Source organism: Balaenoptera acutorostrata, chromosome 5 (assembly GCF_949987535.1).
Source record: "Balaenoptera acutorostrata chromosome 5, mBalAcu1.1, whole genome shotgun sequence".
NCBI lineage: Eukaryota > Metazoa > Chordata > Mammalia > Artiodactyla > Balaenopteridae > Balaenoptera > Balaenoptera acutorostrata.
Window position 1 is genome coordinate 93,310,411 of NC_080068.1, and position 24,479 is coordinate 93,334,889.

General features: G+C 36.7%; 1 protein-coding gene across 6 annotated transcripts in view; it reads left to right on the top strand.

The window, feature by feature from the left end:
* The window catches only part of PPARGC1A (PPARG coactivator 1 alpha), a 670,945-nt gene extending 650,971 nt beyond the window's left edge, over positions 1 to 19,974 (top strand). For all 6 annotated transcript variants that reach the window (XM_057547094.1, XM_007187629.3, XM_007187632.2 and 3 more), the window contains 3 exons: positions 9,156 to 9,277; positions 9,609 to 9,760; positions 16,067 to 19,974. In XM_057547094.1, coding sequence (XP_057403077.1) covers positions 9,156 to 9,277; positions 9,609 to 9,760; positions 16,067 to 16,170 — 378 coding nt within the window. In that variant the 3' untranslated portion in view covers positions 16,171 to 19,974. The remainder of the gene's footprint in view (positions 1 to 9,155; positions 9,278 to 9,608; positions 9,761 to 16,066) is intronic.
* Positions 19,975 to 24,479: the final 4,505 nt, after the last annotated feature.

Below are 24,479 nucleotides of genomic sequence, written 5' to 3' on the forward strand. Positions count from 1 at the left end.
GGCACAGATTAGAAAATAAGGTAAAGACTCTTGTTAGAATACGCAATACTCAGCCTTTTGGCTTTAAAGCATCAGTGAGCCTTCAATCCCTCTTAACACAGACTATCGGAAAACAAAATGTTAGGTCAGTGTATTTCTCCTCCATACTACCTGTTTCTCATTCATCTTGAAGCTCATTACTGTTTTCGATCTTTGTTTCTAAAAATGGAGGAAGGAGAGATTTGTCCAGTCAGATACTGGTCCCATCAAGCCAGAGGATGAGTTCTTTGTGTTGTTCTCTGCTGCTTTTTTTTCTCTGAGTGGAAAATGAAGAGATATCACTATTTGGTTTCAGTTTTCGTCTTTTTGGCAGACGTGAGGGTTGGATTGAGTTAGATTTAAGGGCAGTGGTAGAGAAAGATTTGCTTAGAAAGTCATCATTTCTTCCTTGTGCCGGGTCAACACCTAACACATCCATATTTCTTATGAACTGCTTTTCAATAACCTATTATGGATTTCAGCACCATGTACTGCAGGGTATTACATTCACTTGACATATACACAGTACTGACCCTTTGGGGTAAGGATCTAGGTTATGTGCATCTAGTTCGTTCTATGTTGGTCAGACCTTAGAAGGCAAAAAGGAGGTCCTCCAATTGTCAGCATCCAGTACTTGTTCAAGGCAGATATTCCTAATTGATTAAGGAAATCTTTCCCACTGAACCCCAATAGAGCCTTGAGGGCTTTCCCAACATGGTGCTCCAGGGAGCCATGGCATATCCATTGGAAATGGCACTGTCTTCATTCATTGCAGCTGCTGTCTTTTAGCTGCTAAACGTCATTTCAATGAAGATCAACCTTTGACACATTTTGCATACAAGCTAACCAGGGCTTAGGGAAATGATTTTTAGCTGTAAATGTTAGATGGATATGGTACCTTTAAAACAACCCACAACCATCAACAAAATCTTGAAAAACCTACGTAAAAGAGCTGACTAATAGAGTCCAAATCGAGCGTTGGCCAACAGTTATCAACTGGAGGAAAAAGGTTAACTGAGAGGTTTGTTAACTCAGGCGCTCAAGGAGAAAGAAGGGAGAAGTAATTGAATACTTAGGCTAAAGTTCTAGGGCTTTGCTGCCATTTAACTTTGAATCTACCTAAGACCAAATTAAAGGCCTTGTGAAAATTATAACACTTTCCCTCATTTTTCACAACTTTCAAATGAGCTGTGATATTAAGATCTGCCAGAGTATCATTAGTTAACACTTAAGAAGACTAATGAAAATTAAAAATTCAATTTTTCTAATTTAGATGTTTTTAATTAATAGCCTGTTCAATAATTATAATAATTCACATTTATAGAGTGCCATATAGTTTACAAAGCCTTGTAGTATGGAACAGTACAGTTAATGTATACCAAAGAGAGTCATGTTGAGTAAGCATAAAGGAAAATAGTTATTTCAGTGTTTTCATATTCATATTTGATAAAACTCTTCATGTTTCTTCCCAAAAGAATGACACTAAAGAGAGAAATTGTTTTATCATATATTTGCTCATTTGTGCAAAATGTAACACAGCTGTAACTAAAGCTATGTAGATAAATGTAGATAAATGACATGTGCTTATTCTATTCTTCCAAAGATAACTTAGTGCCAGATACTTACCAGGGTGAAGAAAGGGAGGGAGGGGTCTTTTTGCTAGTTTGGTTCTTTACAAATAGATCAAATAATGTGATGGTGTATATTCCATAGATGCCTGAGCCAAAAGTACTCTTGAGGCCGCTAGCCTCAGTTTGGAAGCAGATACCACCCTACCACCCTGCCTTTCCATGTGTCACAAATATTGATCAGTTCCTTGGTTAATTCTTTGACTAAGACAATCTTTATCAGTTCCCTTTGAAAGACAGCAATTATAGTGCAAATGTCAACTTGGCTTATATTAAGTCATCATAATTAACTAGACGTTTGTGAGAATTTTGGCTTTAAGATTTTTATTTTTGTTTTTAAAAAGCAGATTAAAAAAGAAAACTAGGACATAGAGATTGTTTACTAACACAGTGACCCATAGGTAGTAAGAGCTTAGTATAAAGATTTGGGACTTACTGTTAAACCAATTCCCACTTGGACTATTAGATGCTATTTTTGCTTAATATAAGTGAAAACTCATGACTATATGAGAGACATTTGTTAGGTGCCTGGGCTCTAAAATTAGGTAAGACCTAGTCCCCACATCCAGGGAGTTCAAGTCTACTGGCTGGTAAAGATACATGAAGAGGCAATAGGGTGTGTTAATTGCTATTGCAGAGGATGTGCCTAAGGTACTGCAGTGGCAAACGGGTCGGCAACCAGCCCTGGGAACGAGGGAGGGCATCCCTGGAGAGGGTGAGATTGATTTGAAACCTAAAGGGAGGAAAGGGCAAAGGTTTTTTATACCTGTGTTGTCCAGTGTGGGAGCCATTAGCCATGAGGCTAATTCAGCTAGTCCCAAATTTAGATGCACTATGAGTGTGATTGAATTTTGAAGACAGTACAAAAAAAAAAGAGTGTAAAATACTTCATTAATATTTTTTACATCAATGACAAGTTGAAACAATAATATTTTGGCTATGCTGAGCCAAGTAAAATATATTATTAAAATTAAATTTGTTTCTTTTTACTTTTTAAAATGTGCCTCCGAAAATTTAAAAGTTACATATGGTGCATTATATTTTTATTGGAAATTACTATTCTAGGCAGAGACTTTAGCTTATACTAAGTCTCTGGAAAAGAACAAGCTATATTGGGAAACTGCTAGTCATTTAATTAGAACACCAGGGTACAGGAGAGGCAAGAAGTAAGTCTGGAGGGCTCCATGGTAGCCAGATCCTTGAAGGGTCCTGTAAGTCATAATAAAGATTTTGAAGAATATCTTGAAGGCATAGTGGAACTATTTAATGAGATTACCCGCAGGAAGTTTTTCTGATTGATTTCCTTCCTCAAAATGATCTGCTTTCTTGTGCCATAATGCATTTGCAAAATATATTTTTACGGACTTGGAGATACGAGCAATGATTTTTGACTCATTTGACTAGATTAGTTTGAAAAGTCATTCATGAAACAGCGAAAGGAACTAGGACAGTTTGCCTAAGTTGGTCGGGTAGGTGATTTCCATTCCGATTTCTGAGACACCCTTAAAGTAATGAATAAATAGCAAATTATATCTGGAATATCTTGGGTGCAGTGCTGGATTATTCATTAATTCAGATCAATTTTATAATCAGGGGAGCAGCAAAACAGAGGCTCCAAAAGGAAATGAAAAAAATAATGTTACAATCATGTAATAGATACTTTACAAAATTAACCTTTGCTACCTTGCCTTGTGGTCTATAATATTGACTTATTTTTGAGTTCCATAAGAAGGAGATGGTGGTTTAGGTCATCTATAAACTTTTTATTGTGTATGTGTCCAAAAGTCTTTATTCAGACCGACTTCAGTGCACCAAATCAGACAGCTAAGAAAAGACTAATAATTAGTAATTACACAGAATCATATGTTGTGGTTGAATATTGCCATTGTTTAAGTTGCTGTTTTCCTCCAATTTCCATCTAAATGCTCTCAAAACCCAATTTATCCTCCGCTTTTCTCAGTCTCATAGGCTTGAAATAATTCAGGTTATATTGGAACTCTGGAAGCCAGAGTATAGTACTTAATGTCTAAACTGTCACTGCTCTAATTTCTTGGGGAGTTCTAAGTCCAATTCCATTTGCAATCTTTACAGTTTCCTGCCAGAAAACATGATAATGGGATGTTAATTTAAAGGGCAAATCTAGACATTATGAAATGGCTCAGGGCTTAAAACCAAAACCAGATGTGCTTGGGCGATGACTGTGCCATTTCCTTTCTCTTCTCCATTGGTCAGTGTGCAGCCAGGGAGCCAGAAGCAGTGCCTCATCACTGATAATTATCAGCTTCTTCCAAGTGAAAAAAAAAAAAAAGTTGTGTAATTTCTCATGGTTTTACTTTTTGGAGAAAATAAAGTAGTTTTCTATTCAAGCTTTTTTCGAGAGCTATTCCATATGGGTGAATATGTTATATTATGAGTCTAAACTCACAACTTAGAAATTTTCAGTTTTATCAAAAGTAGTTACACATGCTCTGAGTCTATAGTTTTCATGTTTTCTGACTTATCACTGTGTTTACTTGCATCTCAGCTCTTATTATTATATTAGCTCTTAAGTAAACTAACCTGGATGTATTCACATCTATCCAACCTAAGACACGAAGGAGGAGTATTCCTGGGCGGTACTTGGATGGAAGTAACTTTGGTAAACTGAAAGTTTGTAGTTTTGTTTCTCCCCTGAAAGTGTCTCCTAGTAGCGGTCACTTACTGAATGCCTACTGAATCAGATGAGTGTAATCAATGTTAAGAACAAGAGAAAAAACAAAAAAAAAGGAAACTTGTTTTGGCATTATGTCAGAGTTTTGGCCTTTGTTTCTATCCATTCACACCTTTTCATGGTCATTCACCCCTCCCACTTTATCTTTTAGATAGAGGACCTAGCTATACCATTCACTGTAGAAGTGGCATGGATTTTACCCACTCATCTCATCTATAGTATTTGTAATATCCTTGGAATTTTTGAAGAAGTTAGGTTGTAACTAATCTGGAAGTGAACATAAATCTTTCATTGCCAAAGTTGACATGCAGTTTCCTTAGCATAGGAAGGGGGATTTTTAAATTATCCTGACTTGGAAATGTAGAATAAAAGTTCTGAGAACTAAAATCCAAATTATATCAGGCTGTTCCTTATTGTTACCTAACACTGCAGAGCATTTTAGTGAGATAACCCACAGAAAAGCATCAAGCACAGTACTTGGCATCTATTAGAATTTAGTAAACGTTAATCTCGCTACTAATTTCCTTTTCTTCTTAGTCAAACCCCTTTTACCAGGAGTTACTTATTTTTTGATGAGAAACAACCATTGTATGTTTTCCCCAGCTAACTGGGAGGCTCTACACACTTTCTGATAAAGATTTTGATAATGCAAAGTCAGTTAATTCAGTCAGATTTTTTTTCTCTGTTTATCCCCTGTGTTTTGATATAATGAGGATTTACCATACCTGTTAATGCAACATAAATCTTCACTTTTATTATCCACCCCATCAGCAAACTAGCTTCTGTGAAAATTGAAGCTAAAATATACTTGATAAATGTCCCTTCCTCCTCGATAGTGAAAACTGGTCTGAAAATCATTTTTCAAGGAGCTTTTTCCAAAGGTTTAGAGTTCCTCCAAGCCCTTAAGAAGTTGGAAATGTTATTAAGCATTTTGATTTCTTTTCCTTTCATCTCCTGTTTAGAAATTAATGTCTTGAAAAATTGGCTGCAAATGTTAAGGTTTTTTAAAGATATGGAATCTATTCATCTGTCTAATAAAACTGCAACATGTTAAAAATAATCAGTTCTTCACTAGACATTTTGGCCAATCTTGGAAAGATTTTTGTCTTTGCTTTTTAGACCTTCAGATGTCTTTTAATTTCATTTTTATCACTAGGAAAACCAAACACTCTAATCATTTTCTCAAATGAGAATTTCAACATGAATTCAATCTCTGATCTTTGTAAGATAGCAAGATGTGGTCACATTCTTATGTTGCATAAAAGAAGATTGACAGTCAAATAGGTAATTTAAGTGATTGTGGAACAGCCCTTTGGATTTCTGTCTTTCCTATCTAGGTTGTGTCTTCTTTTTACTGCAGAATGTATCAGTATCCGATATAAAAGGTCCTCTGGTTTATCTTCTTTTGGGATTATTGTTGCATACAGTTTTGTATAAAGAAGCAATTCAGAGACTATCCCAATATGTCTGCATATGGATGTACATATGGTCGATTTTCACGTTTACTTTGAATTTCCTTGAAGATGAGCATAGGCTGTGTATATTCCCTTAATAGTAGATGAGCAATTTCTTTGTGATGATTCAATTTCTTTCTCTCTCTTCTGCATTTCTCCCTCCTTTTCCTCTGTACAGTAGTAACCTTACTAAAAACATTCATTAAAAAAAATAAATAAATAACACTCATGCAAGCAGGCGCCAGGAAGTTTAGATAACAGTCCCATCAAATTCTGCTGTTTGGCTGGAGCTGGCTGCATAAATAGAACGGAATGTGATGTGATGATTCCCTTGCTCAAGTGTACAGCACTGCCCCGGGATGAGCCTCACTCGCCATTTATATTTATTGACCTCCAGGATGTGCTGGGTGCTCTGGAACAACACAATTACAGCCTTCAGCTGAGACATACAATCTACATGGAAGCGAATCAGGCAGCCCGCTCTGCTTGCTGTACTTCATCTGGTCAGTTATGTAGGCTCAATGGTTGCTGTCAGAGGAATTGTGTTTTACCAGCTGTTTCAGTGGAGTGAGCAAAGTGAGAGTCCTTACACTTAAACCATAAAAGCAAATCATGGAAACCTTTGTTAGTACACTCAGCTGAGCTACCTGGGCAAGGTTTTTCCTATGATAAAGCACCAAACCTGGTTTTCATTCTCCATTGTCTTAAAGAGTCTCAGAGTAAGGACCACACTTAGTCACCTTTGACGTAATGAAGGGTCTGGAACTAGGTGTTAAAAGTGATTAATTGATTGGCAATTGATTGATTTTTCAACAAATATTCATTAAGAAGACTCTTATGTTTGGGTACCGTTAAAACATAGTAGTCGATAGGACTGGTATGGTCTGTACTTTCATGAAGCTTTCATTGTTGGGGGAGATAGACATTAAACACCGAATAAACTATTAATTATTTAATTACAGTTGGGCACAGAACTACAAAGGAGAAGTAGAGTGTTCTATCAGAGCAACTTGTAATAGAAAGCCGGACCTCACCTCAAGTCTCAGAAAGGAAAATGATTGTTGAGTTCACTGTAATTCTAGACAGTATGTGTATGTTGGTGGAGGGGAGGGAGAGGCAGTGTGGAAAGGGTATTCCAAGTAGCAGAGAAGCAGCTTGTGCAAAGCCCTTAGAAAAGGAAGGAGCACAGTACATACTAGGGATTGAGAGAAGATCAATATGGCTGGAAATAGAGGAAAGGAAAGAATGGGATGTGGGAGCTGAAGCCCAAGATGAAGATAGATCCAGACCCTGAAGTGCCCGGTAGGTTCTGTTAATGATTTGGGTCTTTCCTTAAATGCTATGAGAAACTACTGAAATGTTTTAGATCTTAATTGGCATTATTGGATTCCTGTACTCTTCGTAAAGACTATTCTGACCGAAGTGAAAGAATAGTTTGGAGGAGGGTAAACACAGACACAGGATCCAAGTAAAGAGGCTGTTTTACTGGTCCAGAAAGAGATGCTGGCAGCTTGATTTAGGGGACATGCAATAAAAGAGGCAGATTTAGGAAGTAAAAATCAACAGGACTTAAGGAGTGATTGGAAATGTGGAGGGGACTAAGCGGGAAGAATCAAGGAAGGCACTTGAGTTTTTGTCCTGAATAACTGGCTAGATGATGTTAACTTCACTGATACAAGAAAGACCCACTGGGAAGAGGCTGAACTACAGAGTTTGGTTTGGGTAATGTTGGTCTAGTTTGAGGTGCCTATGGGACATCCAACCTGAGATGTCAAATAGATAGTTGTTGATTTGAAGCTGAAGCTCAGAGGAACTTCCCTGATGAAAACGGAAATATGAGTGTTGCATATGGTAAAAGAAGAAACATGGATGATCAAATCACCTAGGAGGATATATATTATAGGGTCTGTGAATTGTTCAGTTACGTTTCTCAAACATTTATTGAGAGTCCACTCTTTGCCAAGTTCTTTGCTAAATACTGGGCACATGAAATGGACATATGTTCAGTAAATAACATAGGACATCTCTTTGCTTTAAGCCTAAATGACTTTTTGCATCATCCAAGATGTAAAAAGATATTCTCAGATATTCTCAGCACATCCAGAGAAAACTCTTAGGCAAGCTAAATCTGTACCTTTGCCCTGTATTTCCTAGTCTCTGCCTCCGTCTAACTTAAATCTCTCCAACCTTAAGTTCATTTCATTCTTGTTTGCCATTGATAGACATACAAGCTAACTGGTAAGCACTTCGTTATACTAACTTCTTACGTTCTTGAAAAACCTTTTCTCAGTTTGAGAAACATCATCATCTTTGGCCTTGTCTTCTTGGAATAAGAGATATACGATTACTTCTTACACTAAGAATGCATTCTTGTTCTTTAAAAAGTGAACCATCTTCAGGCTATAAAATATTCTTCCCATATTTTGTAGGTTATAAATTGCTGTTGACTTTCAGATTATGATGATATTGACTCCACTTGTGAAAATTAGGCCACACCCTTCTCGTCTGTTCCTAAAATAAGATTCATTGGCAAAGTGAAATTTATAGCCTCTTTTATAGCTCTTATTCTTTGGAGACCCATGGCTTAAAATGGCCAGTATTTTAAGACTGTATTTTTAAAATTATTGTCTTTGGACCACCTGTATCAGAATCACTGGGGTGTGCTTGTTAAAAATAAAGATCATTGAAGCTTACTTTCCAAATTTTTTTAATACAGCTGGAATAAACCCAATAATTTGCATTTTTAATAAGCACCCCAGGTAATTTGTATTTATACTAGAGTTTAAGAATCAATATTTTGAGGGGTGTCAAAATTTGTATGTCAAACTATCATGCTGTACATCTTAAAATTATACAGTAATGGATGTCAATTATTTGTCAATAGAACTAAAAAATGTGTATATTTTATCATTAGAATTCTGAGTTAAGGAGAAATTAAAGAGTTTTGCAAGCCAGGTCAGTTTCCTACCAATTTTGAAGATTAATAATCGAGTCACAAGTTTTAAAATATTTAATAGATATTATTCAGCTATTCAGTGATAAAAAAGATTGCATTACACACATTTCTTCTATAATACATTAAATTTCATGTGACAAAGGAACAGAGATGGATAGAAAAAGTAGAAGAGAGTGAGAGGTGGAAGAGTGTGATACTGAAGAAATGGAAAGTAAAACTTGGTTCAAGTGTAGTCTTTTGTTCAGGTTTAGTGTGTGTTTTGCTTTAATTGGCATGCTCTGGGGGGGAGGTTCTCATTATGCATGATTGTACATTTATAAATGTTTCTAGCATTCAACTTCTTTCCTATCCTCAGAACTAGCAAGTGTCTTCTCACTTTCCCCCCCTAGGAAGAACGCCGTGTGATTTATGTTGGTAAAATCAGACCTGACACAACACGGACAGAACTGAGGGGCCGTTTTGAAGTTTTTGGTGAAATTGAGGAGTGCACAGTAAATCTGCGGGATGATGGGTGAGAATCTTCAAGATTATTTCTTGTTTAGAAGCTGACATATGTAAAAAATTATGGCCATAAGATTACTAGAATGGGAATGCTTTGACAGATGACATGTTGAGTTCAGAACCTTATTTATTTTCTTTCATCCCTATTTATTAATCTTTCTAGTTGAGATTTCCTGTCCCAGAAATAAGTATTTAGCTGCTTGACAGGACAATCACACTGATAAATGGATGCAGTGGTTCAGGCGTTGGCACCAGCGAAGTCTCCAAAGTAGAAAGGGTTACAGTCATATATGCTAATGCTTCCTCACTAGCTTTGAACTTCTCTTCTTTGTCCGTTGCAGAGACAGCTATGGTTTCATTACCTACCGTTATACCTGTGATGCTTTTGCTGCTCTTGAAAATGGATATACTTTACGCAGGTCGAATGAAACTGACTTCGAGCTGTACTTTTGTGGACGCAAGCAATTTTTCAAGTCTAACTATGCAGACCTAGGTATGGATTTTACTGTACATAGAATGAGGAATCCATAATGTAGAGCTCAAAATGGAAGCATATGTAAACTGTAGGCACATTGGGTTGGACCATCACTTTATTTTACTAGAGGGAATATTTGAATACAGATTTTATCTTGTTTTTTATTTTTTAACACACGAGACAGTTTCAGAAGCAAGGGGCTTAAGTTTCGGCAACAAAGAGAAGAAGCAAATTGTTTCTACTGTCTGCCCATATGCTGAAATTCTGCACTATTGGTATGTCTTTGTGTGTGTGTGTGTGTGTGTGTGTGTGTGTGGTATGTTTTGAGTGTGCAGGTGTTGTATTCCTTTGTAATCTCTTACTGCTTTCCGTGCCTACCCTGAATCCTTTTGTACAAGCTATAGCACTGGCATCATTGTTTTGCAGAACAGAATATGCAAAAGTCTTATTATTTGTTCCTTATTATCTCACAAACTCTTAGAAATGTCAACATTTTCTACACATTACACTCAGAGAGGAGAAAGTAAAATTTCATGTGCTAAATCACACTGTACTTTCTTTAAAACAAAAGAAGAAAAAAAACCCTGTTTTTTTTTAGTGCTTCTATATGCTAGGCACTGTGCCAAGGCTTTGTAAGCATTTTCTCATTTAATTACCAGAACAATCCTAGGAAGTGGATATTATCATCCCCATTTTACAGGTAAGGAAGCTGAAGAATAGATAAGTATTCCTTTTTTCTTGTTATAAAAGTTGTACAGACTCAAGGGGTAACATTTGGAAAATATAAAAAATTTTTAAGAAAAATAGTAAAATCACCTATCAGCCTATCACCTAGAGATAACCACTGTTACCTAGTATGGGATTTGCTGTTCAGTATTTTGTCTCAGAACGTCAAATTTCTTATAGTTGAGGTCATATTATACGTATATATACACTTTTAAGTTCTGCTTTTCTCGATTAATATTATATAAGTTCATTTTCCACTGTGATTCAAAGGATCAAAAATAATTTACCAGTATATTTTAATGGTTGTATAGTATTCTATTTGGCAGATAGTGCCATTATATTTAATTGTTCCATTATAGCTAAACACATTTTCGGTTTTTGATATTATAAATAATGCCACGATGGACATCTTGATTTCCTTTCCAATTTTAATTTTGTTCCTTTCCATGTTATTCCCTAACTAATGTGTGTATTGTAAGCCTTTAAATTCCTTCATGAAATAATGAAGGAAGGAAAATGGCAAATGTCTTGTGCATATGACATAATTATTTAAATCAATTTATAATAATCATCATGAAATTAACATATAAATCTGCTCCTAAGCATTATTATATGTCTATCTGCACTTGCTTTGGCTTGGTATAAAGACAAAAAAATGAATACCAAATACAGGGCTTTTTTCTTCCTTCAGCTGAACTGATGTCTTCCTAGAGTAATTGATACAGGTGGGGTGCATTGTTCAGGGGGAATATGCTATAATTCACTTCACAAGCTAAATAGATAGTATGAAGCAGGGGAGAGGCAGTTGACTGTTAGAGAGATAGACGCCTAGGGATGAAAATATAAAAGGTGGCAAGTCATTTGTTCAAATGTTGGCTGATAAAAACAGTCCAGACAGATTGAAGTCTTGAGTTGATTTGACTTATTTTCTTCAGTGATGAAGGCCAGGGTGTTTTCTAGTCTCTCCAAACATCTAGAGTTTAAAATAAGCTACCTAGAGGGGCCTTTAGATCGTGATTCATCACTGGTAAAGGGAGCATGGGATAGTATTTCCAAATTGAACTGAAGCCTCCCTGAAATATTTCTAAGAAGAATGCTTCTCCTCTAGTTATCTCTCTGCCTTGCCAGCAGCAATAGAAACTTTGCCATTGCTAAGCTAGCTCTGATTTCCTGAAAGGTGTGTTTGATGTGTATTGTAATAGCATGGATTTTTCCAATTCCCTCCAGCCTTATAAATGCAGGAAGTGGAGTCCATCTGAGTGTAGGCCTGGTGTAGTTGAAAGCGCCTTGGCTTTGGAATTTCTCAGGCCTGGTTTTGAAACCTGAGTTAGCTTTTTGACCTTGAGCAATTAAACTCCCTCTGCTTCTGGTTCTTCATTTGTAAAATACATCATAATGTGGTTGTGAAGATTAAATATGTGTCTGTGAAGCCCTTAGCATAGTGTCAGTGTCTGGCACAAAATAGATTCTCAATGAATAGTAGCTATAATTATAATAAAAATGATTGTTATGAGAAGTTATAAATTTCAAGTTATTTTAAAATGAAAGAATCAACACCAGGGGCCAGCTTTGGAATGAAACAACATCATATATGTCTTGTCTTTATTCCCTGAATAGTTGAAGTTAAGTGCCTAGGGCCATGAATGCTGAATAACTTGCATATAAGCATATACTGGACTCTTAGAGGGGTTGGGAGCTTACGTGTATGTCAAGAGTAAAGTGACATGATGTGATACTGATTAATTTTACCAAAAGTAAAGCAACCTATCATTTTAGATAGATTATCAATTTTTAAAATTTTTATTTGCTCTCCTAAATTAAGTTAGCTCACATATCCCATTTCTCTGCTATTTTTAAAGTATAGTTAATTTACAATGTTGTATTAGTTTCAAGCGTACAGCAAAGTGATTCAGTTATACATGTATATATATATTCTTTTTCAGATTCTTTTCCACTATAGATTATTATAAGATATTGAGTAGAGTTCCCTGTGCTATCCAGTAGGTCCTCGTTGTTTATCTATTTTATATATAGTCGTGTGTGTCTGTTCATCCCAGTCACCTAATTTATCTCCCCCCACCCCCCTCCCCCCCATCCCCTTTGGTAACCATAAGTTTGTTTTCTATGTCTGTGAGTCTATTTCTGTTCTGTAAGTAAGTTCTTTTGTATCATTTTTTTTTTAGATTCAACATTTAAGCGATATATGATATTTGTCTTTCTCTGTCTGACTTACTTCACTTGGTATGATAAATTCTAGGTCCACCCATGTTGCTGCAAATGGCATTATTTCATTCTTTTTTAGGGCTGAGTAATATTCCACTGTATATATGTACCACATCTTTTTTATCCATTCCTCTGTCAGTGGACATTTAGGTTGCTTCCATGTCTTGGTTATTGTAACACTGGGGTACATGTATCCTTTCAGATTATGGTTTTCTCCAGATATATGCCCAGGAGTGGGATTGATGGATCATATGGTAGTTCTATTTTTAGTTTTTTAAGGAACCTCCATACTGTTCTCCATAGTGGTTGTACCGATTTACATTCCCACCAACAGTGTAGGAGGGTTCCTTTTTCTCCACACCCTCTTCAGCATCTATTATTTGTAGACTTTTAAATGATGTCCATTCTGACTGGTGTGAAGTGATACCTCATCATAGTTTTGATTCGCATTTCCCTAATAATTAGTGATATTGAGCAGCTTTTCATGTCCCTGTTGGCCATCTGTATGTCTTCTTTGGAGAAATGTCTATTTAGGTCTCCATTTCTCTGCTGTTGAGGCCACTTAATGGTTACTTACAATACTATTAATGCAAAACACAATGATTCTAGTTACTATTTATGAGCCAGATTTATAAATGAAACTCAGAATTTAAAGGGATGATCAAGCTTACCATGATGAAGCCAATATTTGTGTCTGGTTTCTATGAATCTGTAATCTGTGTGTCTTTCTGTTTATTGTTCTATAAACAAATAGATCTTTCCATTTGAAAGAGCTTGATGAAAAATCTCAAAGAGGAAAGACAGAAATTAAATTAGGACTATAGGGTCAAAATAGAAGGATGGGTCACGATTAAGAATATGATCATTTTGATCAGGAATTAGTTATGGCTTAGAATTTGTAAATAATAAAAAGTAAACAAATAACATTGGTCACAAACTCTTTATTAACTCAGAGAAATGTATTATATTATCAACATCTTGAATACATATGTAACTTTACATATACCCTTGCCATTCATTGGTAAATCAATCCCAGATCTAAACACAAATATTTTCAATCACGTTTTTAATAATATGTGGGTGTTCAAGATTAATACATTCATTAGACAAATACTGAGTGCCTACTTTGTGCCAACAGTTTTCTAGGTGCTCGGAATACAGTTGTGATGTGATTTGTTTCTATTAATACAGTATTATTAATTATAAAAATTTATTTTTTTAATTTGTTAGAGTGGCTTTCAGGTTATTCCTATAAAAATTTCATTATCTCTTACTTGTGTTGCAATATCCTTCCTTTAGTGGAGGGAAAGGGGTGGAGTGGATGTTATTGTCACAGGAGTTACATATAAACACATTGTCTTTTCAAGAAATGAGAAAGATTTTGTGGGTGCCGACTGACATGGTATGCCCATGAAAGTTGGTATATACGTAAGCACCAGCCGCTGTATTTCACAGTGTAGAAACTCTTGAAACCCACTGTATCAAAGTGCTTTTAGTATTTACTAATGAAAATACAGAAACACTGTAATTCTGGGTTTCATGTAGAATAATCCCAAATTAAGACATTTTAAATATTCTCAAAATTTCCTCCAAGGAAAGATACACATATATGTTCTCGACAGTTCTATGCTGACTTTATGTCACACAGACTGCCATCACTGGACAACTCTTCCATCTTCATCTACAATGCAAGTGGAATTCTGATTTCAGGCTAATCTCTGATAATGAGCAGGACTTGTTTTGTGTGTCTACAGAAAAGATTTTGATTTGAACAACAGCTGCTCGTGAGGCTTTGGTTATACAAGCAAAGTATTCATTAGGCTATGAAGAGAAGAGTGTAAGCCAGTGTAATTTAAGATGGACCATATAAAATGTTAGTGAGGAAAGATGGGCCATTTTTGTCCTGTTTTTATATCTGAGGCTGACTATAATTGTTCATCTTACCTGGAAAAAGAAATGCGGTAAAGACAAGGGATGGTGAGAATGGAAAAAAAAAAAAATGTGAAGGAATTTCCTTGTCTTTAAAGTATATTGAAGCGGTGGGGAAGGGGAATCAGCCTGGTTCTGGAGAGCTTGAGGGATTTGCAACCTTTTCAGGAGAACACCTTGTGAGGTCAGTGATTAGCCCCCATATGATCCAGTATTACCCTTTTCTGTCACCGAGCGTTTCTATTTTGTAATTTAATCTGGGTAAAACACAAATATTTATATTTTAGTAAGATTGTTAACGTTTCCCAGAAAGGTTTAGTTTTCTCTTCTAGTAAGTGCTTTCCAAAGCATGAATGTGTTTGCCAGAGGCCCTCTATTGTATTTCCAAGATACCTTTTCTCCAGCTGAGACACCAGCAGAAATAGTTGACTTTTTCATAGATGTCAATGGAGAAAAATCAGAAATATTTGACAGAATTTTACTTGACGTCCAACGTGGCTGACATACACCCATTTTGTTCAGGGCCACTTAAAGTGGCACATGGAGCTTTGCACAAAAGCTTACTTGGACTAGTTTAAGGATCTAAGAAAGACCATGGCTTTATTTATACGGGTATATTTGTCCTCTCCTATTAGTGAGTAAAGAGGCTGCATTTGCCCTCTCTGGACATGAAGCATTTTCCTAAACCTTCTAATTTGGGGAGAGTTTGTGCCACTGTTGCTGGGGTCCCTCAAGGTACTGGAGATCGTATGTCCCTCCCGCCTGAAAGGGGAGCAGCAGGGCGATGATTTGGTGAAGTTCTGACAATTCCCTCTCTTCCACTCAACTGGCTTTCATGCTCAATGCAATCAATCCCACTGAATAGGAAAATTAGTTCCAGCTTCTACTTTTACCTCTCCAACTAAGTGGTTGAGGAACCTTGGGTAAGTCATTTACCATGCCGGGAAGGGAGAGGGGGCTTATTTTTAAAGCATATTGATTGACTAAGTTGCTATTGAAAAGAAATATTAAGGTCTGTTCTGATTACCTCCCAGGAGTGTTTAAATCTAAAATGAGTCAATAGATGACTGTTTTGAATGCTCGTCACTCCTTACCCTCTGCAAATATATACATGTGCTATAAATAGATAAATATACAATTAATTAACTAAAATATTGGTGTGTATATATACCAGTACCATATACTGTAAAAATACCTTCTGCAAATATATATATGCATATTAATATTCATACATATAAATACCTTCTGAAAAAATATATATGTAAATATATGCACATATATATGTGTACACCAACACCAATATCATATACTAATAAAAGTTGGGCGTATTTTTTAAAGTATATCGATTGGATAAGTTGCTCTTGAATCAGGTAATCTTAGATTAGATGATTGAGTTAATGACCATCAGCAAAGGGTACATCTAAATCTGGCTTGGGTTTCTTTCAGATTCAAACTCAGATGACTTTGACCCTGCTTCCACCAAGAGCAAGTATGACTCTCTGGATTTCGATAGTTTACTGAAAGAAGCCCAGAGAAGCTTGCGCAGGTAACATGTTCCCTGGCTGAGGATGACAGAGGGATGGTGAATACCTCACGGGACAGCGCGTCCTTCCCTAACAGACTGTTGCAAGTCATACTTAGGAATTTCTCCTACTTTACACTCTCTGTACAAAAACAAAACAAAACAACAACAATACAACAAGAACAACAATGGTTTACATGAACACAGCTGCTGAAGAGGCAAGAGACAGAATGGAAACCCAGTAAGCACATGTTTATTTATGGGTGTCAGCTTTGCTTTCCCTGAGTCTCTTGGTGATGGAGTGTGTGTGTGTGTGTGTGTGTGTGTGTGTGTGTGTGTACGCGGTGTGTGTGGTTGCCTGGTTTGGGGGAAGTGTGTATGTACAGGTGGGGACTGGGGGCACCTGACCAGAGCGTGCAAGGGCAAACCACTTCAAATGGCAGCAGTTCCATGAAGACACACTTAAAACCTAGAACTTCAAAATGTTCATATTCTATTCAAAAGGAAAAAAAAAATGTGTACATCCAAAAGGAAAGAAAACCAACCAACCACAAGCCACCCTAAAATGACAGCCACTGATGTCTGGGCATCAGCCTCCGTACTCTGTTTTTTTTAAGAAAGTGCAACATCAACTTGAAGCAAGCTTTCTCTCATAACGTAATGATTATATGACAATCCCGAAGAAACTGCAGGTTCCGTAGAACTCATATCCTTTCTCTCTCTCTCCCTTTTTTTCTTTCTTTTTTTCCTTTTTCCTTTTGCCATGGAATCTGGGTGGGAAAGGATACTTCGGGCACCGAGCTCAACTTTCCTAACATTTTGAAGTTTCTGTAGTTCGTCCTTTCTCATGACACCCATGTAAATGTCCAAAATGTTGATCTTCCACAGCGAATTTCAAAAGCCTTGTCAATGGTCAAGCGTGCAGCTTGTTCAGTGGTTCTTTCTTAGGAGCGAGCACGGTGTTACATTGCTAATGGGAGTTGGGTAGAACTCTCTGGGATGTGTTCAGATAGTATAATTGCTACATTCTCTGATGTAGTTAAGTATTTACAGATGTTAAATGGAGTATTTTTATTTTGTGTACATACGATACAATGATGTTCTTTTTTTGTTACAGCTATGCACTGTAAATGCAGCCTTCTTTTCAAAACTGCTAAATTTTTCTTAATCGAGAATATTCAAATGTAACTATGAGGTGAAACAATTATTGTACACTAACATATTTAGAAGCTGAACTTACCGCTTATATATATTTGATTGTAAAACAAAACAAACAAACAAAAAAGGACAGTGTGTGTGTCCGTTGAGTGCAACACAACAAATCGATGCTTTACGCACAACCATCCCTTCTTAGGTGAGCTTCGATCCAAGCATCTTGTCAAGAAATCTCCTAGCCCCCTAAAGGTATTAACCACTTCTGCGATATTTTTCCACATTTTCTTGTTGCTTGTTTTTCTTTGAAGTTTTATACACTGGATTTGTTAGGGGAATGAAATTTTCTCATCTAAAATTTTTCTAGAAGATATCATGATTTTATGTAAAGTCTCTCAATGGGTAACCATTAAGAAATGTTTTTATTTTCTCTATCAACAGTAGTTTTGAAACTAGAGGTCAGAAATCTTTTTAAAATGCTGTTTTGTTTTAATTTTTGTGATTTTAATTTGATACAAAATGCTGAGGTAATAATTACAGTATGATTTTTACAATAATTAATGTGTGTCTGAAGACTATCTTTGAAGCCAGTATCTCTTTCCCTTGGCAGAGTATGATGATGGTATTTATCTGTATTTTTTACAGTTATACATCCTGTATAAATACTGATATTTCATTCCTTTGTTTACTAAAGAGACATATTTATCAGTTGCAGATAGCCTATTTATTATAAATTATGAGATGATGAAAATAATAAAGCCAGTGGAAATTTTCTACCTAGGATGCATGGCAATTGTCAGGTTGGAGTTTAAGTGTTTCATTTGGGAAATTCCGCTTTTGCAGAAGCAGTGTTTCTACTTGCACTAGCATGGCCTCTGACGTGACCATGAAGTTGTTCTTGATGACATTGCTTCTGCTAAATTCAATAAAAACTTCAGAAAAACCTCCATTTTTGAGCATCAGGATTTCCTCTGAGTGTGGAGCCCTGGAATGGAAGTCAGTAAAGTTTGGCGTGTATATTCAAGTTTCTAAATTGAGATTCGATCACAGTTTGGCCGACATGACTTTCCTGGAAGACATGATATACCTACTACGTAATCGTTCTTTTCCTTTCTCTCGCCCAACACAATCTTATAAAATGGATTTCACCCCCAGGCCAATGCAGCTCATTTTGAAAGCTGCATTCATTTATCACCAGCATATTGTGTTCTGAGTGAATCCACTGTCTGTCCTGTCGGATGCTTGCTTGAGTTTTTGGCTTCTTATTTCTAAGTAGATAGAAAGCAATAAAAATACTATGAAATAAAAGAACTTGTTCACAGGTCCTGCGTTACGACCGTAACACATCTTTAATCCGCCTAATTCTTGTTGTTCCGTAGGTTAAATGCAGGTATTTTAACTCTGTGTGGACGCCAAACTAAAGTTTACAGTCTTTCTTTCTGAATTTTGAGTATCTTCTGTTGTAGAATAAGAATAAAAAAAAGACTATTAAGAGCAATAAATTATTTTTAAGAAATCAATATTTAGTAAATCATATTATGTGTTCAAGGACCAGATGCTTTCTCTATTTTGCCTTGAAATTTTTTGTGATCCAATTTTCAATACATTCTCCTTTTTGCCCTGGATTGTTGACATGAGTAAAAATCTAGGTTTCTTTTCTTACTTATGAAAAGACAACACTACAGATTTCATGTTGAGGATTCATTTATCCCCCCTTCTGGCCTGACAAATATTGTTACCATGAAGATAGTTTTCTTCCATGGACTTCAAATTGCATCTAAAATTAGTGCAAAGAGAGACTCACTAGACCATCCAAATAGAGCTTTTGTATCTTATGCAGACACTGTGGGTAGCCCATCAAAATGTAAACTGTGTTCCTTTTATTTTTATTTTTTAAATTTTTTTTGGAGAGAATATTTCAAATGAACACATGCACCCCATCATCACTGGAGGCAAATTTCAGCATAGATCTGTAGGATTTTTAGATGACCCCGGGCCATTGCCTTCATGCTGTGGTAAGTACCACATCTACAATTTTGGTAACTGAACTGGTGCTTTAGAAATGTGGGTTTTTTTTTTTTTTTTCAAAGAGATGTAGCAGAATAATTCTTCCAGTGCAACAAAATCAATTTTTGCTAAACGACTCTGAGAGCAACGGTTGGGCTGTCAACATTCAAAGCAGCAGAGAGGGAACTTTGCACTATTGGGGTATGATGGTTGGGTCAGTTGAAAAAAAGGAAACCTTTTCATGCCTTTAGATGTGAACTTACAGTAGGTAATGATTATGTGTCCTTTTTTGATGGCTGTAACGAGAACTTCAATCACTGTAGTCTAAGACCTGATCTATAGATGACCTAGAATAGCCATGTAATATAATGTGATGATTCTAAATTTGTACCTATGTGACAGACATTTTCAATAATATGAACTGCTGATTTGATGGAGCTACTATAAGATTTGTAGGTGAAAGTGTAATACTGTTGGTTGAACTATGCTGAAGAGGGAAAGTGAGCGATTAGTTGAGCCCTTGTCGGGCTTTTTATTTTTCCCACCTGCCAACTCTACATGTATTGTTGTGGTTTTATTCATTGTATGAAAATTCCTGTGATTTTTTTTTTTAAATGTGCAGTACACATCAGCCTCACTGAGCTAATAAAGGGAAACGAATGTTTCAAATCTACTTCTGCTTTTCTTATTTATCATAACCAAGCTCCTGGCATATTCCTCAGATCAGTACACATTACTTGCTTATCGTTATTCTGTTTCCTCTCTGGATCTCCCCCCTCCCCCTGCTTTTCCATATTCATGGATGGATTTCAGCTCTAAGGTAACATGCACCTTCTGTATTTTACCTTGTCTCCTTTCAAATGGCAAAGGCGGAAGTGGTGATTTCTATAATGAGAAGTGATGTGGGACTTTATCAAACGGATTAGCTCTGTTTTTGTACTTAACCCTGGAAAGTGTGAATTTTAAGTACAAGCCACTGCCCCTAGTGAGAAACCTGCTAAATATGTCAGCTTAGGAAGCAATTCTACTCTAATGGACTGAATTTTTTTTTACTGACAGTTGATTTACAATGTTATGTTAGTTTCTGGTGTATAGCATGGACTGAATATTTTTTGAAGACTTGTAACAGAATGCATCTCCCTGTCCCCCCGTCATATGTAAGTCATCAGGTTAAATATGGGACAAGCTGATAGATTGCTGCTGGTACGGCTTGCTGTCAGGATGTCCACTGCGCCTTGTAGGTGATTGGTGATCTTCATGACAGAGATTGCAGAGAATGTGTTATTAGTGCTCTGCCATGTCCAGATTTCAGATGTGGTCCTCACTCCCAGCCACTTGCATTGCAAGATTCAGCATAAGCCTAGACATGGGGAAAGGTGGCTAAATATATTCCAGCTCCCAGCCCCCCCTTTCTCCTACAGAAAAACGCATTTGTAATTATTGAAAATGTGATAGAGCTATCAATAGTACATCGAAATCTACTAAATAACACAAGACGCACTTCCCATGGCTCTCTGTCTATTTTATAGCACTGTAAGATTTGCCAATTATTTTATCAAAATAGAAAATAAAAACTTACCGTTATCCTACCCAAATACTGCATTCATCTACAACTGTGATTCAGTCAGTGGATAGGCCTCAGATTGTGACTTGTCTCCACTGGTGTTTAAATTGTATAGGGCATTTTGAATCTTCTGGCTGGAATTAGCAAGGGCAATAGAATAATGACAGTCTTCCTTTTAAAGGGTTAACTTTTTTACCCTTAAAAACCTTTTGAGGGTAAAGAGGGATTTTTAAGAAAAAAAAAAGGAGTAGCCACTAGTCTTACACAGGGACATCCTGATTAGAGATAGAGGATTCATTTGATGTTGTCCTCAAACATTAAATCGCTTCCATCCTTAATGATACTAATGGCAAAATAATTATTGAAGCCAAAATTAGGTTGACTTAAATAAATGAACACTGGATATGAATAGTTTATTTAAAAGGAGCTTGTTTCCATTCAAAAGTCCTCCAAACTAATCTGTTTAAAGTATACAATGTGATATTGGTTCAAAATCCTTTTTCAGCATTGCCAGTTTTCTCTTAATTGTAGCATTATTTAGCTGATCACTGGGTATAATTTACAGCTCTGAGAGCACTGCTATACTCATTTGACACTAGCGTCACTAGCTACACAGTCGTAACTCAGTATTAATCATAGAATGTTATAACCAAGATGTACTTTTTGCAATGTTTATATTAATCTTGTATTTTGCAATTCTCTTTACCATTTCTTATTTTCAAACACAGTATACACTATTATAAATCAATCTTCACACTTTATCAAACAGCAGAGAGCAATAAATAAGGTCACAACTCATAGAGGAGCTCCTTGGAGGTTTGGAACATCATGATTTAAATCTCAGAAAGATTTAATCAAAAGCTGAATTAATCCCTGGGGAAAAAGATGCTGTATAGATTCTATTGATGGGCACAAAGCAGCCTATTTCTTTTCACTGGTCTCTGTTAACATGTTGGGGAAAAGGAACAAAGTTTCTTTTATGAGAAAGAAAATAAGATTTCCTTGGTGGGGGAAAGATAATATGCAATGAGCTTTGGGTCATGTTTCTTCCCTTTCAATCAACATGGTCCTTTTTATTCTACTTACTGCGACATTATCTACTCTTCTAGTTCATGGTTTCAGTTAAATGTCCTCTACCCTCCTGCTCCCCTCAGTATATCCCATGTGATTCCAGTAATTCTGCAAAGCCCCACAAGCTCCACTCCAGTCAAGCATGTGGAATGTGTGGGTCACATGAGCTTGTTTCCTGGGCTTCTGTTGTAACCAGGTGACTGCCCCCAGGGCAAATTCTCAGCATTCAGGGACGCTGGAAACTTGCAGGAAGAAATGATCAGAAAATTTGGATATTTCTAGGACCAGGTTCCCACTGAAAAGCCTAACACTTTTCCTTGATTAGGATGTATGATAAGGACAAGAGACCACCCCCTTCCCCGCTGCCTCTTTTCTGTCCATCATTCTTACAGGAATGTGATCATATTCCTTTTAACCCTAAAACCATTACTTACCATTGGCTGACTTATAAAAGGGGCAGAGTGGAATTAATTAATTGAAAAAAGTGAGAGAACTTTTAGAGGAGAAAACCAAATGATCCTATAATATTTTCCTGATTAAATTAAATGAACATACTTATACATGCACATATGCACACCAAGGCATTAGTATCATCAAGAACCTTAAAATATTGTATTGTTCCAAATGTATGCAGATAACACTTACTGAAGGTGAGTAGCCAGTGTGATATTTAAATTTGCATATTGACCATTTTCATATATTAATTTCTAGTAGGAAGAAGCTGAATTTTTAGGGAAAGTCCTGGGTTGATTTAGAAAAAATATTGTACTTCTGCTCGTTTTGGAACATTGGGAGCACTTAGCAACATTATCTTTTTTTCCATGTAGTTTTCTGTGATGGATTTTCAACCAGATGACATCCAAGTGAAAGCTGAAATTAAATGGGAAGGAAAGAATGTTAAGTGGTAAAATCCTAAGTAGCTTATTAGACTACTTAATTGGAGAGAATTTATTTTTGCCGTTGTTAGGAACTCTGTCATCAAGCTTCTCTTTAACATTACTAATTGATGAGAAAAAGGGGGACTATAGTAATATAGCTACCACACAATACTCTCTGGCAGGTCATTTAAGGGAATTCACAGGTACTTTCCTTTGATTGACTTTGGTGGTGTTGAAAATCATATCAATGCTCTTAAATGGAACTTCATTTCCAACCAGGTCTCTTATTCCTACCAGAGCTTCCCAGCACACTTAAGACTTAAAGAAAATGAGGCTGTGTTTGTTCCTAGTTTAACCATTTGGCATGTTTTCAGCTTGATTGCTATACCCTTTAATCAAATGACTCATGTTTTGTAGTACTTAGAGGTATTGCCCTCTGTAAGCATGTCACTATTTGTTGGTAGGAATGTGTGTACACTATCACAGAATGATGGTTAATTACTCTGCTTGCCAGAGAAGGATAAGTTAGTAATCAGGTGACACAACATGTGATGTGGCCATGTTACTTTCGTGTCAGGTAACTTCATGATCAAGGGCAACACATGGCCTAATGTTCCTCCAATTATCTGGCTACAAAACATCCTGGTACTATTCAATGAGCTGCCTTTCCCAGGGTCAACATCTGAATCTCTATCAAACCATCCAATAGGAAAATGATTAGAAGGAAAGCAAAAATTGGAGTTCTCCACCACATGTTTGGCCTTTGTGTCTGAGGTTGAGAAGTACCTGTGTGTTATGGCTGACGTTTTCCCATTTTTAATGGCAGGTATGGTGACATCCATAGGGAGTGTCGGTGTATGCGCCTGATGAATGGAACAAGTGATGGAGAGCTCATAAGAGTTCCTCTGTCACATGGTGCCAGGGTCTCATTGAGCCACCCTCTGCCATGACTCACCATGGCAAGTACTAAAACTAGAAAGCTCAGCTGAAGGAAAGAGAAGGAATAAACAGAAGGTTAACCAAACACATTTGAACTTCAGGTACAGAGCAAGGTTTGGGCAAAGATTCCCCCTGGTTTCTTATTTGCCTTTTATGCCAACTCAGCCTGTGGGATTATATAAACAAAATGGGCAATTGAACTGCGAGGGCAGTGGAGCTGTGAATAAGAGAATGGACCTTACAAAGCTGGTTCTATATGTGTGTGTGGTTCTGTGTCAGCTAGACAGCAATCGGCCTTTACCGGCCTGGTGTTTGCTTGGAGGAGTTATTAAAATCCTGTTTACTGCCTGGGTTGTTGACATTGGTGGGAGGCTCTTAGAGGTTTCCCTAATGAGGTTTTTGGAGAGAAATTTTCAGCTTTACTTTTGGGGAATGATAAAAAGATACCACAGGTACATACAAGAAACAGGACTCTTCACCTTCCGATGATGCATTGCAGAAGATCGCATTTTTTCCTTCTAACTGGTTCAGTTTCACCATCCCCAGAGTCACCGCCTGCAGCAAGGGAGCCTCAGAGACTGGCAGCATTTTGAAGGTTAAACTTGAACCCCCTCAAAAGTCGTATCTGTTAGATACCATGGAGACATTGAAATTCATGGCAATGGGATGATTTAAAGGCATCACTTGCTCTTTTTTTTTGCATGCTCTTAAAAACTTAACCTTACC